Raw genomic sequence first — 18,826 nt, 5'->3', positions numbered from 1 at the left:
ACCTTCTCCGTGGAGCCTCCTTGCTGCAGCAGCCTGTGCTTCTCCTCCCTCGGGCTCAGCTCTCTTGTTCAGTGCCTTTCTCACTACAGTTGAGGTGCCACGAGAGCAGGAAACCATGTCTCTCGTTGTCACAGCTTTACCCTGGCAGCTGGAGCACTGCCTGACAGGTGGCAGGCACTCAGGAGAACCTGTTGGTGGAGGAACCAGCTTTGAGCTCTTTTAAGTTAACTGTCCCTTGAGGACATCGTTTTGAACTCTGTGTCTGTTTGTCCTTGACTGTTCTGGTCATCCCTGCACACTCCCACCCTGCGTATACCCTGCCTTCGACCCTCCCCACAATCCCAGGCCGAGAGCCGTTCACACAGTCGGTTGTCAGTCTGAGGAATGGATAAGGAGATGGAGACTTGTGGGTGTCAGCAGCCTTCATGGGCACGCAGTGTGGCAACACCAGACCTCTGCGGCCTTCTTATCTTCAGAGCCAATGCCATTTGACTAGGAGGAGAGGATGAAAGAGGAATCAGAAGACATAGAGCCATTCAATAGCTGAGTGACCTTGGTCAAGTCATTTCACCTCCTTTGGACTCGGCTTCCCTCCCTGTAAACCAAGTATTGGGCCATATGAGCACTCTTCCAGCTGCAATAGCTATCATTCTCTGCTTCAAAGCACAAAGCTTCTATAGCCAACCTTTACAGCTTAAATCCGTGAAAAACAATTTCAGAGAGGAAAACTAACAGATTTGGGAAAGACAGACATCGTGGCCTCCTACTAAGGAGTGAGGCTATTGATGGTTTGGGAAGAAGCAGGAGAGCTGAAAGGAGGTCCAGCATTGGGATTGGAGTTGGAGGGGAGACCGGAAGGAGTCTGGAGGCAGTCGTGTAAGAAGCTTCAACCTCGAGCTCTGTTTAGAAGTCCAGATTCAGGTTCTGAGCCCCACGAGGTACTGCTACACCTGCGTGGGATCTGGGGTGTTCGATAGTCATTGACCTTCATTCACACAATATTCATGTGTGCACTTTATCAGCCATTGTGCTTGAGTGATTTTGAAGAAAATCTGGAACAGCTGTTACACATAAAGGTTAAGGTTGTGTCTGGACATCTGCTTTGTATGTGGCATTGCAATTTGTTTCTTGGATCAAGTTATTTTGGGTTGTAGTTTGGGAAGGTAAGGGGATTTTGTTTGTTTGCTTACGTATTTCCTTGATGTCTAATGGAGATCCAGGACAAAGGAGCTTGAAAAGAATCACAGGTGTCTGATCATTTGGAAAGCTGTTAAAGGCTTTATAAGTTACTAAGCACTTTCATTTCAGTAATACTTTAAAAAATGAGAACAGATCGGTGAAGGCAGTTTAATTCCACTAAATACCTCTGGCAATTTGTATGTGTCTCCATCTAGAGTGAACGTATTAGGCACAAACAAAAGTAGATCAGTTTTGTGGGCGGGGGGGGGGGGGGAGTGTTTCCTTAGGGAAAAACAAAAGATTTGGTATTGACTGGCAGTTCTACAGAGAAACGGGGTCTCCGGTATCACTTCAGTGGTGAGACCATGGCTTGAGGACAGCACGTGTTTGCACGTTGGCAGTTAATATCCTGGGGCTTTCAGGAAGACGTGCTTAGAGTCTGAACACGGTACAAGGAGAAACAACTCTTGGTATTTTCAGAGAATCAGATCTTGAAATGGTGGCTTCGTGTGTGTGTGTGTGTGTGTGTTTAAAATTCTTTTGGGTTTTGTTTTACACCAGATACCAGAGGCCCTGGGGTACGTCCGCCAAGCTCTTCAGCTCCAAGGTGATGACGTGAACTCTCTGCACCTGCTGGCCCTCCTGCTGTCAGCACAGAAGCATTACCATGATGCGCTGAACATCATCGACATGGCCCTGAGCGAGTATCCAGAAAACTTTATGTAAGTGGGCGTAGGCGTTGGCTTTCCCGTGCTCAACAGCTATGCGATTTACTTCTCCCCAGCTTCCTTCTCTCTCTTCTACTGAATTTAAATCCTTCATGGATATCCCAAGGGCAAATAGTACACGATTTCCTTTACTTTTGTTTCTTCATGATATTTAGAAACAAATAAACGGTTGACTCTTAAATAACATGGGGGTTAGGGGCACCAACCCCCTGCACAGCTGAAAGTCACATATAATTTTGACTCCCCCCCAAAACTTAACTCCTAATAGCCTACTGTTAACCAGAAGCCTTACCGATAATATAGTTGATTAACACATATTTTGTATGTTATATGTACCATATACTGCATTCTTACAATAAAGTCAGCTAAAGAAAAGAAAATGTTATTAAGAAAACCATAAGGAAGGGAAAATAGGTACATTTACAGTATTTATTGAAAAACATCGGCATATAAGTGGACCCTCACAGTTCAAAGGCCAACTGTAGTCTGTTAGGTCATCCTTATCAAGGTAAAATACTTTATCCATTTTTTTCCATTGTGTACTCTTGGGGCATACAAGATGGCTTTTGATGGACTGTGGATGACCGTTTTTATTTTAGTAGTTATACATTTTTTAATGTACATTAGAAAAAATATAACTGCATATCAAAATGTGGTTTCATGGAAATTATTGATCAGAGGGAAACTAAGAATTTTTTTAATGAGTTGTTTTAAGTCAATTTAAAGAAAAATGTTAATAGTCATGCAGATAGAGCCGGATGTGGCAAAAGTTACACTGAACAAACTCCAATGACCGAAACTTGGGAAACTGCTTGAGAGCCTGTTTGTCCTTCGTTACCAGGGGGTGTCACTAGCTTCAGGGGATTTTTTTTTATTATTATATTTTAAGCCATTTTCATCAAAATTCCTGACCTCTTGAGTTTTATTCTGTAGGAAATGGAATTCCTTAAACCAATCACTCGGCATTTGTACATACCCTAAGAATTGTCACTATAAAGTGCCACATGCTTGAATTGTCTATACTTACCATCACATCTTACCTCCAAGGCCCTGAATCCGGGCCTGTGGGTTAGGCTTTGCTGGGAAGGACAATCTTGGGGGCTACTGGGTTCCTGTTATCCTCTGTGGAGTAGCCTAGTAACCGGTACACAGCGGCCAGAAATAGTAAACAGTCCTGCACGCTGGCCGGTTCTAATTGTCTAAGGGGCAGGGGCAGTAATAGGGTGGGGGCGGCTTTGGGCAGGGGGAGGGGAGGGAGTGTAGCCGGTGGCCCAGGCTGGCTGTCTTCACTCTCAGAAATAAGTGTAATTGCAAATTTTAAGTGGATCAACTTTGGCTTGCTTTCTTTCTCTGCCTCATCACCTCACTGTGTTTTTAATCAGTGCATTTCAACAGCTCTTCTTGGAAAATTGGTTCACACATTTCCATTACAAACATTTCTTTGTCTTCAAGTGAAAAGAGCACTCCTCTTCTCCCCTTCGAGAAAATTCTCATTCTAATCCAGGAAACTCCTGACTAGAGACTTCTTTTGTAGGTTCTGCTATTTATGCAGAGTGAATTAAAGAGCTCTGCCGCAGTGCTTTACTTCTTGCAGCTCTCACACTTGCTCTTTTACGTACCGAGTGTATTTCTGGATTTTGTCCGAAGCCGGTTAGCCCATGGAACCTTAAAGTGGTTAAAGCTCTTCAGAAAAAATCTTCAGTCCTTTACCCATCAGTGAAGTACAACCTGATGCAATTGAATTCAGTTTCTCTCATCAATATTTATAAAAGGGCCTTCCCTGCCTCCCACCCCCCAAACACCTTCCTTAGATGTTAGACTCCGGCATGTGGCTCTTAGACAGCCTGGGGCATCATCTGAGTACAGGCTTATTCAACTAATAGCTACACCGCACAGTAAGCAGTAAACAGTGGTGGCTAATATGGTAATGCCTCCAAGTGACAGCAGCTGACAGCCTTTTCAAGTACTAGTAGAAATAAGGAACAGCAGTAGAGATATTTGAGGAATGCAAGCCTGTTATTTTAATGTTAAGCCTGAAGCTCAGAAAAGCAAAGCATATGGCAGCAGGTCTGAAAGCAGGCGATGACTTGTTTGCTTTTTAAATATTTGTATTTCTTCCTTTGTGATGAGAAATTTCTTCCCAAGAATATTTTATTAAAAGTTGGGCCCAATGTACCAATCGAGCCCATGGTTTCTTCCCACCCCAGTAAAACATTGCGACATCACCCTCAACAAGATTATGTGGACACCTGTCATGTCGTGTTGTCTGTGTGTGACAGGCTTGTCTCCCGCAGATCGGTAGACTCAGAAGCCTGGCAATGCCTCGTGTTGTTTGTGTCCCCCCAGCCATACCTGCCACAGACTGAGTTTGTCTTTGGTGTTTAGTCAGTACCTGCTAGTTGGAGGTGAACCCCCTTCCCAACTGTCGAACAGTTCAAACTGTTGAGCTGAGAATTGATTTAGCTAGCCTCTTAGCCTGGTGCAGAGAATAACGGAACGTTTGGGTCTCTGTTAAGCTTATCCACGGTACACCAGCTTTTCTCATTTCCTCGTAACAGTAATGATGGGTAAGACAGGGAAGACCAGCTGCCCCTCCAAGGGCGTCCAGCTGTCCTAGCCAGTGCAGTTAAGGTATCTGTACATGTTACTCACTTAACAGTTCATAGGAATTATCATTGCTACTGCTACAGTGTTTTCAAATACAATATTTTAGATCCTTTAAAATTGTTATTAAATATTGAGTAGAAGCAAAAGATTATTAAATATATTTCAAATAATTCAATAACACATGTATACCCACTTCTTCATTTAAGAAAAAGAACATTACTAGTGCCTGTGAATTTCCTGTATACCCCCCATTAACCTGTCCCTTTACCTCTTGTGTCACAGGTTATCTACCCTCCTGAATTCTTTGTTGAGCACTCTTGTGTTTGTATACCATATACAGAGGGTGCCCAAAAAGTGTATACACATTTTAAGGAAGGAAAAAACTGTATTAAACTTTCACTGATAGTAACCACTTTGAGCATCTCTTGTAATTGCAGACGTCAAACGTGACTTGTGTTCATCTTTTAATGTCAGTATATATTGAGTATTACAATTGTAATACAGTTTTTCCCTTTCTTTCCTTTTTCCTTTCGTTCCTTTTTTTGGGCACCCTCTGTATGTCTGTACTAAATCACAAAAATTCTAGTTAGGCATGTTTTAAAATTTTAAAAGAATGGAATCACTCTGAGTATATATTTATACTACTTGCTTTCATTGCTTAATGTTATGTTCCTGAGGTTCATCTGTATTGCGTACAGCAGCAATTTATTCATTATACTGATGAATAGCATTTTATTATGTAAATAGACCAAGATTTGTTTTTCTAGTTTACTCTGAGTGGATATGTGGGTTGTTTTTGGTTGTCGGCTATCAGGAACAACGCTGCTGCAAATGTCCTTGCACAGGTCCACATGTGCGAGCGTTTCTGAGAGTGACATTGTTGGGTCATAGGACCTGTGCATCTTCAACTCTACCAGATAATTCCAAACTGTTTTGTAAAGTGGTGTGGCAGTCTCCACGCCCACCAGCCGTGCCTGAGAGCCCATGTGGCTCCATACGCCACACGCGGTGCTGTCATACTTATTTTGGGCAATGTGGTTGCTAGTTAGTGGTATCACACTGTGAATTTAAGTTGCCTGTCCACCCTTTTGTTTGTTTCTTCATTTAGCTTTTCTCTTTTGTGAAGCATATGGAGCATTCCTCTTTTCTAACTAGGTCGTGGTCTTCATACTACAGAACTTGTAGGATTTCTTTATATATTATGGTTACAAGTGCTTTGGTTGGTTGTATGTGCTGCAGAAATCTTCTCCCAATCTGTGCCTTGTCTTTGATTTCTCTTAATGATGTCTTTTGATGAACAGAAGCTCCTAATTTTAAAGGAGTTAAATTTATCAATCATATTCATGGCTAGTACTTCTGTGTCTGATTTAAGAAACTTTTGCCTTCTCCAAGATCATGAAGAGAGTCTCCTAAGTTATCTTCTAAAAGCTCTCTCGTTATCTTTCCCACGTAAAGCTAGGAGTCCATCTGGAATTCATTGTTTTATGTATGTGTGGTGTGAGGGATCCAATATAATTTTTTCCCATATGGATACCCAATTGTCGCAGCATCGTGTCCTGAGAAGATTCCTTTCCCTGTAGCTCCATGCTGCCACTGTTGTACTAAATCAAACGTCCATATGTGTGGGGGGCTGTTGCTGAGCTTTCTACTTGGTTCCATTGGTCAGTGTGCCCGTTTCTGTGTGATTGCCACTCTTTCTTCATTCTTACAACTTTATTATATGTGAGGTAGATCCATCCTTGCATCTTGCTGTTTCATACAAATTTTGACCTTTCATACAAATTTTCAAATCAGCTTGTCAAGTTCACAAAAAAAGCTGTTGAGATTTTGATTGGAATTTATTTCATCTAATAGCTCACTTTGGGGAGAATTATATATTTATGACAGTGGTTTTTCTAATCCATGGCATTATATCTCTAATTATTTAGGCCTTCAAAAGATACTTCATAAGTGAAGTTTTATAATTTACTTCATGAAGATTTTACCCATTTTTTTACTCGATTTATTCCTAGTTACTTGAAAAAAAATTTCCGTGCTTTCCTACTCAAAAGTCTAAGAGGTTTAAGGAAATTTCCTTCTTCCTGGTTTGCTAAGAGTTGTTTTTTTTTTTTTTAGTCATTAATTGATATCAAATTTTATCAAATGCTTTTTCTGTATTTATTGAGATGATTATATGATTTTACTCCTTTAATCTGTGAATAGTGTATATATTTTTTATTTTTTTATTATTTTCAGGTGTACAAAACAACATAATGATTAGACATTTGCACACCTTACAAAGTGATAACCCCAACAAGTCTACTACCCATCTGATACCGTACACAGCTATTACAGTACCGTTGACTATATGCCCTATGCTGTACTTTATATCCTGTGACTATATATTTTTTTTAATTATAGTTGACATTTAATATTATTTTGTGTTGGTTTCAGTTGTACAGCGCAGTGGTTAGGTATTTATATAACTTATGAAGTGATCCCTCCGATAAGTCTAGTACCCATCTTATTGACTATATGTGAATAGTATACTAATTGTTACTTTAAAATGTTACATTAGCCTTGCATTCTTGGAATAAGCCCAATCTGATCATGCTATATTAGCTTTTTTATGGAATCGGTTTACTAATTTTTTTAAAGAACATTTACATTTATGTTCATGGTGAAATCATTTGTGATTTTCCTTTCTCGTTACATCCTTGTCAAGTTTTGGCATCAAGGCTAGGCTAGCCTCATAAAATGAGTTGAAGTAGTTTTTTTCTGTGTGTTTTGGATCATCGTGTGAGATTGGAATTATTTGTTCCTAGAATAATAAATTTTGGTAGAACTCGTTCGTAAAACCATCTGGGACTGGTCTTTCTTTCTATGGAAAGACTTCTGATGCTTTTAAAAAAATGATAGTAGGATATTTAGGTTTTCTACTTATTTTAGTAAGCTATTGTAATATATATTTTAAGGCTTTGTCCATTTCATCTAAATTTTAGATTTTGTTGGCATAAAGCTGTTCATAATGTTTTTAAACTCTTTTTTGTCATACATCTGTGATTAAGTCTTTGTCATTTCTGATACTGTTAATGTACCTTCTTTTTTTTTCTTGAACAGTCTTGCCAGAAATTTGTTACACTGATCTTTTCAAAGAACCAGTAGCTTTTTTTATCATCTCAACTATATACTTTCTCTTTTATGAATTTCTGTTCTTATTTTTATTATTTATTTTCTTTGAGTTTATTCTGTTTTATTTGGTTTTCCTTCTTAATCATTTAAGTTGGATGTTAAGTTCATTAATCTGTTGGCCTTTCTTATTTTCTGACATAAGCATTTAAGACTAAAAATTTCCCAAGTACTGCATTAGCTGTACACCACAAGTTTCATTATGTAAAATTTTTGTTGCTGTTCGGTTCTAAATACTTTTAAATTTCCATTATTTTTTTACTCATTAGCTATTTTAGAACTGTGTTTTATAATTGTCAAATATGAACTTTTTAAACCTATCTTTTGTTAATGGGCTTTTAACTTCGTTGAGTTGTGTTCAGAGACTATAATCTATATAAATTTCAAATTTGTTAAGACTTGTTTTATGGCCCAGCATGTGGTTACTTCTTGTAAATATTTCATGTGTGCTTGAAAAGAATGTTTGCTGGATTTGGGAGTAAATTTTTATGTATTTTATTAGGTTAAGCTATTAACAATGCTAATCAGGTCTTCTTTATTCTTACCGATTTTTTCGTGTCTACTTTATCAATTATTGAGCAGAGATATGTTGAAATACACCACTGGAATTGTAGATTGTCCTGTTTCACCACATAGCAGTTTTTGCTTTATATATTGTAAAGCTGTACTATTAGGCACATATACATTTAGAATTGCTGTGTCTTCCTGGTAAATTCAGCCCTTCATCATTATGTAATAAGTTATGTAATTCATTTTGCCTCAAAGTCTACATTCATATATCCACATACATGTGTGCATATACATAGCTACACACATACAAATTTCGTGTGTGTGTGTGTGTGTGTGTGTGTGTGTTTGGAATATCTGTTTCTGTCCTCTTTCTATTCTTTTATTTTACATATGCTCTTGTGCTCATTTTATATATAGCTGATTTATTTTTTAACTCAAGCCAACAGTCTTACCTGGAATATTTAGTCCATTTCCATTTATGGTAAATACTGATATATTTGTCTTAATGTCTACCATCTCATTTGTGCCTTCTATTTTTCCTGTCTTTTTTCATAACATATCCTCTCCCTTCCGACCTTCTTGTAGGTTATGATTTTATTACGTATTTTTCCTTTACTAATTTGGAAAAAAAACATTCTGTTTTTGTTGTTGTTGTTGTTGTTTAGTGATGACCCTAGAAATTTCAATGAGGGTCTGTTTCTGGCAAACTTTCTAAGTTTGCGTCTAAAAATATATTTGACTTTACTCTCAAAAAGAGATTTTCAAACTGGACATGTCATCCCAGGCTCACCTTTTCTTTCTTTTTTTTTTTTTTAATATTGTATATATACATCTTTTTTTAAATTAGTTTCAGGTGTACAAAACACAGTAAAAGTTAGATATTTATCATTTATACCCCTCACAAATCTACTACCCCTCTGACATCGCATACAGCCGTTACATTTCCACTGTCTATCCCATATGCTGTACTCCACTTCTTGTGACTATATATATATATATATATATGTATAAAATTATAGTTGACATTCATTATTATTCAGCTTCAGGTGTATAGCGCAGCCAGGCTCACCTTTTCTCACTACACAAGTGGTCTTGCTCTTTTGTAGTTGTTGAGAAGTCCACGGTTTAACCTTCATTCATTGTTGGGTCACCGGTCTTTCTCTGGCCTTATTGCTTTTGTTGCCAACATTTCACATTTCACGACAACGCAGCTAAGAGTAGGGATCCTGCTTGCAATTCACTGGACTTTTTAAACCTGTGGATTGGTATTATTTGTATTCTTTATCATTTCTAGAAAATTCTTAGCCATTATTATTTTAAATATTTCTTCTCTTACCAATAACATATAGTAGGTTCTTTCTTTTTTATTTACTCTGATAATTTCTGCCTTTGTCTCAAGTATTTAGGCCTTTGTTCACATTTAATATAATTCATGATGTGGTTGGATTTATGTCTGCCATTTCTATATGATTTTGTCTTTTTTGTTCCTCCTATATTGCCTCATTTTTCTGTTGAAAAAAAAGTGTTTTTAAATCCGTTAACTTTTAAATACCTAAACAAAAGGATGAAAAATTGATATTTGCTAATTACGTAGTAAATATCTCTAACACAGTGAGTTTTTCCCAAACTATAATTTAACAGAGTACACATTTTTATAAACAGTGTTCATAAATTCTAATAGATTCACTGTCTACCGTACATGGTTTGAGAACCTCGATCTTTCTTCTTTTGAAATACAACTTGGCAAAAATTTCCTAATTGATTAATACATTTTACTTAGTAATTTTCCTCATTGGCCCAAAGAGGTAGAAGTAGGTGTCAGGCGTCCGTCTGTCGGCCAGGGCTCTGATCAGACCCTCACAGACTTTGTTTCTGCCATGGAGATTCCTTTGTAGGTAAAATACTGGGATGAGAACTGACTGTTTTTGTCTTTGGAAAATATATCAGATAGTGTCATACGTACTGTGGCATTTGGAGACTTTAGTATAACTAAAACTAATTGTTGTTCTAATTCGGCAGGCCTTACAATGGCTGCTAAGAGCAAGGCAGCCACAGCTGCGGTTGAGTTTCTTGCCCTGAAACAAATTGAGGTTGTGCAACTTTCCTGATTATAGATTTTTAGTTGATTTGAATTTTGCTTTTTCCTATTTAAATAGAATATATGCATGTCCTTTTTCATGTGCTCTCAGAGAGGTCATCAGATGACCAGCACACTTAAGAAACCATCAAATGTTACCATAAAGCACAAGAAAGTAATTTTTGAAACCTCTTAAGAATACAAAGACAAGTGGGATCGTTACCGGTTTGAACAACTTCTTCAAGTGTGTTTTTTGATCCATAACTTTGACACATCAGAAGATGCTGAAACAAATCCTCCGTCACCTGATTGGAAGACCGTAGGCTCTTCTACAACACTCTTCTTTGTATGTGGTCTTCTACCCTATTATGAGAAAGCAGATTTTGTCAGCCACGTTTCTTTTTACACCAGCGGGCACTGTGTGGAAAGAAGTGAACATACGTAACTTTCACTCACTCACTCATTTAGCAATTATAGTCACTGGCATTTATATACTGCTTTGTTATAGGCAACTTAACGCATTTTTAACTAATTTAATCATCATCAGAATCATGGTAGGTAGTAACATCATCATCCCTATTTTACAGGCAGGGAAACTGAGGCACAGAGAGGTTAAGTAATTTGTTGAAGAGTATGCTCCTAGTACGCGGTGGAGACATGATTTGAACCCAGGCAGTCTGGTCTTGACACCTGTGCTCATAACCTTTGCCTTTGAAGCACTGAGTTCCTACTACGTTCCAGGAGCCATGCTAGGTATTTGGATGCTGCCATGAGCGAGAGAAAGACAGTTTGTGCTCTCTTAGAGCTAGCAATTCAGGTGAGCAGGATTTTTATGCTGTCTTCCCTGTTAATCTTCTCAGTAAACTAGAAAACACAGTTAGGATCATTCTTTACTTGAACGGAGTCTGTATCTGGTTTTTTAAAAAAAGAATCCTTACTTAGCAAGTAAGATTGTGTCTCTTTCGCACTCTGTCTCACTTCCACGCACACTCTCAGAGACACTCAATTTAAGTCGAACTATCATATTGAATGATGTTTTGATGTAGTGATTATTGAGAGGCCAGGTGTTACAGGCTATTTTTATGTCTGAGCCGAGTGATGGAGTAATGAACATGCCCATTAAATTGCATTTGATAGAAAGTTGGACCACAAGGAAAGAAGCCGTTCATGTCATTAAATTAGAGAAATGATCCATGGATACATAAAAGGGTGTCTGAAAAAAAAAAAAAAAAGTGGGTCTGGGAGGGCTGAGTGCAAGATAACCAACCCAGGGATGCCCGTCCCTTCGGGAGGTGAATCTTTGGGCAGAAGAGAGTGGGTGGCAGCCTGAAAAGCACCACAGATCAAAGTGGAGCAGATTCAGTGGTGCAGTAGCTTAAAATCAACTTTCCACAGCAAAAAAAACCTGAATAAAAAATGGGCCAAGGACTCAAATAGACATTTCTCCAGAGTAGATATTAAAATTGGCCAATAAGCACATGAAAATATGCTCAGCATCACTGATCATTAGGGAAATGCAAATCAAAACCACAATGGGATACCACTTCATGCCCAGTAGGAGGGCTATTATTTAAAAGAAAAAAAAAGTAAGTGTTGATGAGGCTGTGGAGAAACTGGAACTTTCATGAGCTGTTGGTGGGAATGTAAAGTAGTGTAGCCACAGGAAAACAGTGTGACAGTTCCTCAAAAAACTAAAAATAAATTACTATACAATCCATCAATTCTACATCTGGGTAAATAGTCAAAAGAATTGAAAGCAGGAACTCAGACAGATAATCATACACTCAAGTTCATAGCAGCACTTTTCGTAATGGTCAAAAGGTGGAAGCAGCCCAGTGTCCACGGATAAATGAATGGATGAACTAAGTGGGGTGAGTCTAAATACAATGGAATATTATTCAGCTTTCAAAAGGAAGGACATTCTGACACGAAGCCACAGAACTGTATACACTTAAAAATGGTAAATTTTATGTTATGTATATTTTACCACATTTTTTTAAAAACTCAACTTTCTGACTTCTTGACCTGTGTGGCGGTGGAGGGTTCCCCCATTCTTGGAAGGTTGAGATTAGATGGCTTGGGGTTCTCTCATTCTGGGTCGTGAAGCTGCCCTTCTTCCCCGGGGGGACTTCTAAAGCCGGGAAGCAGCGTCCCGCTGCACCAGCCTATTCATGGAGTCTTTTTGTGAGGCATTGGCCTGTGGTGTTGCCTTCCGTAAATGCAGGTGATCGTCAAAAGAGACGAACCCCCCAAAGTCAATGAAAAATGGCTTAGAAATGGAAAACTGGGTTTACGAGGCAAGGGCAGAAGAGGAAATGGAGGAGAACTGTATTTGAAGCCAAGTTTGCTCACGAGAGGACCTTCCTTTCTCCAGGACCAGAGCAGCTGTGTCCCTGGTGGGGAGTTGTGCTGGCCCACTCTTCTCCCCGTTTCCACGTGACCAGTCCTAGTCGTGCATGTGACTGTTTGTCCCCCAATTTGAAGTCCTCACAGGAGTGTCCTGCTTCCTTCCTAGAGAGTTCCCTCTTTCCTGGTTATTTCTGATAGAAAGCCTTCAGGTCACGGGGTTTTCCTGTCAGCCCGGGAGGGGAGCTGCTCACAAGGCCTGGCAGCTGGGAGAGGCCACGCTGGGGCCACTACACTGAATTCCTCCATCCCCAAGGGTGGCATGCCATTTACCTGCTGCTTTTCTGTATAAGATCTCAAGTTTTCCTAACTATCTCATTCAACAATTCAAAGTGTGGAGTATCATCCCCAGACGTGCGCCGGTGTTCCCGTAAAGCTCTGGATTCTCAGCACCTAGCCCAGTACTTGGCACACTGCAAACACTTACACGTGTTTGTGCAATGAATGGTTGAAAGTGGTGACCCTGCTGAGTAGCCTGGTAGCCTTAGTCCACAGCTGAGCATGCATCTACCTGTGTTTCTTCTATTGTCCATTTTGGTTTTTACTCTGCCAAGTCCCACTATGTGACCAAATGATGGTGTCCTCGGACTTACTGCAAGTGGGTCACATAAAGCACTTGCTAGTGACCCAGCCAACTGTGGAAAAACATCAAACAGTACCAATACAAGTGAATGTCAGTTCATTCGTAATGGTCTTTTGCATTTTGAGGTAATGAAAGTTCACTATTTAAAAACAAAGCAAAAATGTCTGAGAGCAAAGAGGAGAAAGTAGAGAATCTCCAAATTTATCCCATAATTATTCTTGTGAGGATCAATAACCCAATGGGAGATGATCAGATTCACTGTCCTTTGAACAAGTCCCCAACTTTCATGATTAGAGAGCCCCTACTTTCTGCCAAGTGTGTGCCAGGCTTAGGAGAGCCATGGCTAAGGAAACCGGCCCTGTCTTCGTGCAGCTCACAGAGCTATGTGGAGGAGAATTACTTTGGATGTGCCGAGTGGCTAAGAAGAAACAAAGATCACCACTGCGGCCACCACCACCCACACTGTCTGGGGAACCTAGGGGGACCAGGCTTGCTGTTAAAGCTCCAAAGGCAGAGGTCCTGCCTTTGGTCTCCCGTGGCACCTCTGAAAAAAGCAAAGAAAAAACAAAAGCAAACCCTTCATGAGTTACTAAGTAAGAACACCCAGGAGGCAAAGACAAAGCATGTGGGACATGGAAAACAGGCTAGGACTCACAGGGGCAGGTTTCTGAAAGTGCAAGGACTCAAGGTCCCAATCCAGGGAGATGTGTTGTCCTCCTCTGGTCCCAAAGAGCTGGCTCAGCTTCCTAGCATTCCGCATGCTTCTTCCTTCCTGGCTCCCTTCCTGACTTGGAGTGGAGGGAGGGGGCCATTTCTGTCTTACAGAATTTCAGGGATTCCTTTGAGTCCATGTCATATCTGGCCTGGGCGCTTTCCCTTCTAGGTCTAGGTGAGTGTAGGATTTCCATTCTTTTAATATCAGCCATTGTCCACTGAAATGGGCCCAGATGTCTCATTTCTTCACGTGAGCTCCCATCCTCAGACTTGGAATGTGGGGAAATCAGGGCCATGGGAGTTGAGTCAGAAATAAAGATGGAAACCCTCCAGAGCCATGGCCTTTGGGGAGCGGTGGGGCAGTAGACTTGCTTTGGGGTCACCCCTCCCCCATTTCAAAGTGACCAGTGGCTTTGTGGTTCAGGAAGAATAGAGTATTTCTGTTTAGTGCCTGACTAGTTTGATGGGAAGACTTGCTTTCAAATACGTTCTGTTCACACGTTTACTTACCAGATGGCTCTTTGACACCTACTGAGCCGCAGGCACGTGCTCAGCTACCGCTCACCAAACCCGAGGGCAGGTTCTCCGCCTCCTACTTACTTTGCAGCCCTCAGCCCCCAGCACCACCCAGTGACACAGCACCCAGGAAACTGTCGTGACTGTCGGTGTCCACACCCTGTTGCTTTGTGGGCATCACTAAATAAAATGGCCCCCTTCATAAAAGTGTCGCACTCCAGCGTGGGAGGAGGTCTTTGGAACATGGGCGGTGTGATTCCAGAGGTGCTTTTGGTTCATCCCGCCCAGGTCACTTCCAGCTCAGGTGCTGGCTCCTGGACCTAGTCAGAGTTGAGATTATTTGCTGAAACAGGAGCAAAAAATGAGCCAAATGAGGGTTTCTTGAGGTGATTTATTTCAGTTAAATATGTCAGTTGTTTGTTCTAAAAATATCACCAGAAGGATGGGGGGGGGGGTATTCCAGATTGTTGACATTTTGACTGAAATGAGAAACAAAATGGAACTGATATGAGATCTAACGGGGGTTCCTGCCTGTCAGAAGGAGAGGGAGGGACTAGGGCACCATGTGGCACAGCAGAATCCTCAGAGAAGGGGGGACAGTCCCCAGAGCCCGTAACGAGCAGCCTCCCATCCAAGGATGCGGGGCTGCTAAGTTCTGTAGAGCGAGGTCTGCTCCTGGAACTTTCTTTTGCTAAATAAATATGGTGTGGGTTTTCCCAGGAATCGGCAGATCTGGGAGCCTGGGCTGGGATAACGGTCTCAGAAACAGCGAGGCCAGCGTGGGGGAAATGCTGAGTGACCTCCCCAGACTTGCCGGCACATTGTGCGGCATCTCCTTCTCGGGCAGCCATGGTCAGATTTCTAGAATTTCCTCAGTGGTTATAAACTCCTGGACAGAAGTTTGCCAATGAGCCACCTGGGTCAGTTGCTGGACAGGACTTTATTCCTAGAGAAGTTGCACGTATGAGAGAGAAGAGCCACACCCTTCAAACCCTGCCTTGGTTGTTCTTTTGCAAACAGACCAGGAGTCCATGTGTGCATTTGGGTTTTGTAAAGTTATTCAAGTTTGAAAAGCTTGTAGACTAGGGGTTTCCTTCTGGTGGCCTGTGAGCTGACGTCTGCTTAGTAGAGTTCTATTAGGTCTGCGGGCATTTCAACAATGTTTGGATTTGATTACTTTTAGAGTAGGCTGGCACAACTCCAAACACTCCCTGATATCTTCAGCCCAGTTCCATTTACTCACCTGGCTCTGGAAGACATTTGAGTTTTTCACCCCCGAGAAGGACCCACAATGGCAGTGGATGATTACTCAGTGCTCCGCAGACTCAGGAGGTGCCCCTTATGTGGGTGACAGTATGAATGGTACCCCCTGAATTGGTACAGTGACTCTCACTGGAGACACTTGGGGAGGTCCTAGATGGAGAGCAGCCATTGGAAAGACAACCGGGAAATCACTCCCGAAAGAAGGAAAGCGTCTTGTTCAAGACCAAGGGTGGAGGTGCCCTTCATGTGTGAGCTTAATGTAAGTGATTGATCAGAATTCCCACTGAATTGAAGAACAGAATACTCCCACAATTCTTTTGGCAAGGAAATAAACACAGGTAGAATTTCCTAAGTGTAGGGGCTATGGGCACTCTTTTCCTTGGAGGTCTTTAAAAAAAATATCAGACCGTTGAAGGTTAGGATGGAGAGTTAGGAACTAGAGTGGCGCTTCTTGCTCTAAATTTGCACACAGATCACCTGGGAACCTTGTTATGTGAAGATTCTGTTCCATTGGGTGTAGAGTGGTGGGTGTCCTGCATTTCTCACAAGCTCCCCGAGGGTGCTGGGGCTGCCTGCCCCGGACCACAAGCTGAGTAGCAAAGCTTTATAGGACCTCTCAGGGCCTTTTTCAGCTTTGGATTCATTGGGAAAATCCGTATTTCTTCTAACAAGCCAATGAACAGCCTGTCAGTGCAGCAATTAGGTAAGCCAGGTGATCAAAGGCATTGTGTATTTCCTATGTAACAGTGAGCGGGTAGACCATTCGTTCTGGTGACATTTGTTGAACATTCACCATTAGTGACACCCCAAACTATATTTGAGATCTAGTGGGAGCAGCCACGTGAACTGTTCCATTCCTCCCCATGCTTCCAGCTGTTGTCAGAGGATCCTCAGGGTGATCTGAGTTCTCGGCTTTGGGGCTTGCACACCTGTAAACCCAGTGTCATTGTCTCACCTGGTGGTAATTGGGCTGTTGAACTGTGTCGGGCCAGACAGCTCACAGGCCAGGGACAGGATTGATTCTCAGTGACAGTGACTCAGCCCGGGACCACAGGCTGCTTTTCACAGAGAACACCACCTTCTACTACTGGGCTGATTGGGAATCCCAGCCAGGAATGCAAAGGCTCCAGGTCCAGCACACAGCAGGTCATCAGAAATGTTGTTAACAATGAATTGAGATGGATTTCCTCAATGGAAGCCACACTGGAACCTGAAAGACACTCCTCATTCCCCTCTGAGGGGTCAGTGAGGTGTGGCTGCTCCCATACCTGTCCCTGACCAGCTATGGCTGCTTCTCCATCCTTTCAGACTTGGTTCCCAGCTGACTCCTCTGGCTTCACATTTCCATGTCTCTCCTCCTAGTCCCCACGTGCTTCATTTAACACAGCTCTTTTTATTTCTCTTACCATTCTGATCCGTGGCTGCCAAACCATCTCTCAGTGTAAGATTTCATTTCAACATACTTGCATCCCATCTATTATTTCTTTTACCTGGAAAGACGCTCACTTTGCTTCGGATGTTTGGCAGCCAACCCCATTCCCGCTCTCCGCCAGGCTCCCCAGAAGTGAGATGTGGAGACGGTATTGAAGCCCCCGAGGGCCTTTGCCCCCCTTGAGCCAATAATACCACGTGCTTTTCTGCACAGCTGTCTTGCATCCCTGCCTACACTCAGCAGACAAATACCAGGTTTCTGGCCTGCTGAGCCCAGGAGCGTGCATACACAGATCAGCACAAAATACCACATGTCCACGGTACCTGCCATTTTTTTCTGAATCAGCTGCCTTACATACAGCATTTACGGATTCGCTAATTAGTGAGGGTTTTGTGTATTAACCTGCACATTTCCTCCTTGTTGTACTTAATGAGTGTATTTTTATACTGCCAAATAAGATTGGAGGGAATTATTATTATACTTTAGTATTTCTCCAAACTTTTCAAATTTATGTTCATTGCCAGTTCCTCATCAGAAAGCTTTGTGAGACATACGCGTATTAGATTTCAGAATTTAGAAATAGCTGCCCTTTTAGCTTCATCTTGGGCCCCAGCCTTATATCCCAGATTTCAGGCATCATTCCTTGAACTCCCTTTGGACGCTCGCACCTCCCCACCTATGCTCTGGGTGCTCCAGCTGCCTGCCTGAAGGCCCCTCCCACCCCAGCTGTGAAAGTCCCACTTCTCTGTCGTCTTCCAAGGCCCCCAGGCAGAACCTGTCTCCTTCTTTTGTGCTGCCAAGGAGCTTTATCCATAGTCGGTTTGTGTTCATCCCTTATGATGCGTCGATAACACTAGTCTGAGCTTTTGAGGGGAAGATACCATGTCTTATTCCCCTTTGGAGCCTCAGGGGCATAATAGGTGCTTTTAAAATGGTTGACAAAAGGATGAACAAATTCAGATTCATTATCGGGTGCTGTCATATAGTCACCTGTACAAATATGAGAGGAATAAACAGGTTACAAAATACATTTTATACACATGCGATGAGGAAAGAGATAGATCCTGCCTAGGATGGGGCGCGTGGGAGATGCATACCATGGGATGTTTACAGTTGGGCTGGGAGGGGCGCTGGGGAGCGCCTTCCAGGCAGGCAGGTGGACCATGAGCATAGATGGGGAGATGTGAGGTCTACGATGAGCTTAAGGGACGGTGTGTGGAGCCTGGGACACATGGGAGTGGGGCCCCAAATAAAGTTAAACTAGAGTGAGAGACTAGAGGTGAGTGTCTAGTAGTTGGGGACAGTTTCCAGGCTGATCATTAGACATTAAACCTAACTCTGATGTACTCCCTAAGGTGCCCAATGAAACGTCAGAGGGCCACATGCCCCAGAGCTTCATCGGGGACATGTTGTCTTCTTTCTAAACTAACCAAACATAGTTTGTTGTTTCAAGAGTTATCTGGGGATTCTCTAAAAAATTCCAAAAATAGGGTAAAATAGTATTTCTGTTTGTTCTAGTGAAAAGTAAAACCTTGATTAACTGGGTCCTTCTAATGACCAGAATTTTGTATGTGCCTGACCTTTGGGTGAAAAAGGCAAGACACAAAAAGTACAGACAATGTGATAGTATTTTAAAGAATGAT

The 18,826-nt window shown here is 41.7% G+C and overlaps 1 protein-coding gene across 11 annotated transcripts in view; it reads left to right on the top strand.

Annotated features, from left to right (window-relative positions):
* TTC7B (tetratricopeptide repeat domain 7B) overlaps positions 1 to 18,826 on the top strand; it is a 239,125-nt gene that overhangs the window by 144,503 nt on the left and 75,796 nt on the right. For all 11 annotated transcript variants that reach the window (XM_074327043.2, XM_074327049.2, XM_074327048.2 and 8 more), the window contains one exon: positions 1,741 to 1,901. In XM_074327043.2, the coding sequence (XP_074183144.2) occupies positions 1,741 to 1,901 (161 nt within the window). The remainder of the gene's footprint in view (positions 1 to 1,740; positions 1,902 to 18,826) is intronic.

Source organism: Rhinolophus sinicus, chromosome 3, assembly GCF_057876585.1.
Source record: "Rhinolophus sinicus isolate RSI-liver-muscle chromosome 3, RSI-T2T, whole genome shotgun sequence".
NCBI classification, from domain to species: domain Eukaryota; kingdom Metazoa; phylum Chordata; class Mammalia; order Chiroptera; family Rhinolophidae; genus Rhinolophus; species Rhinolophus sinicus.
Note: the sequence above shows the minus strand (reverse complement) of the source record. Positions and strands in the feature narration are given on the sequence as shown.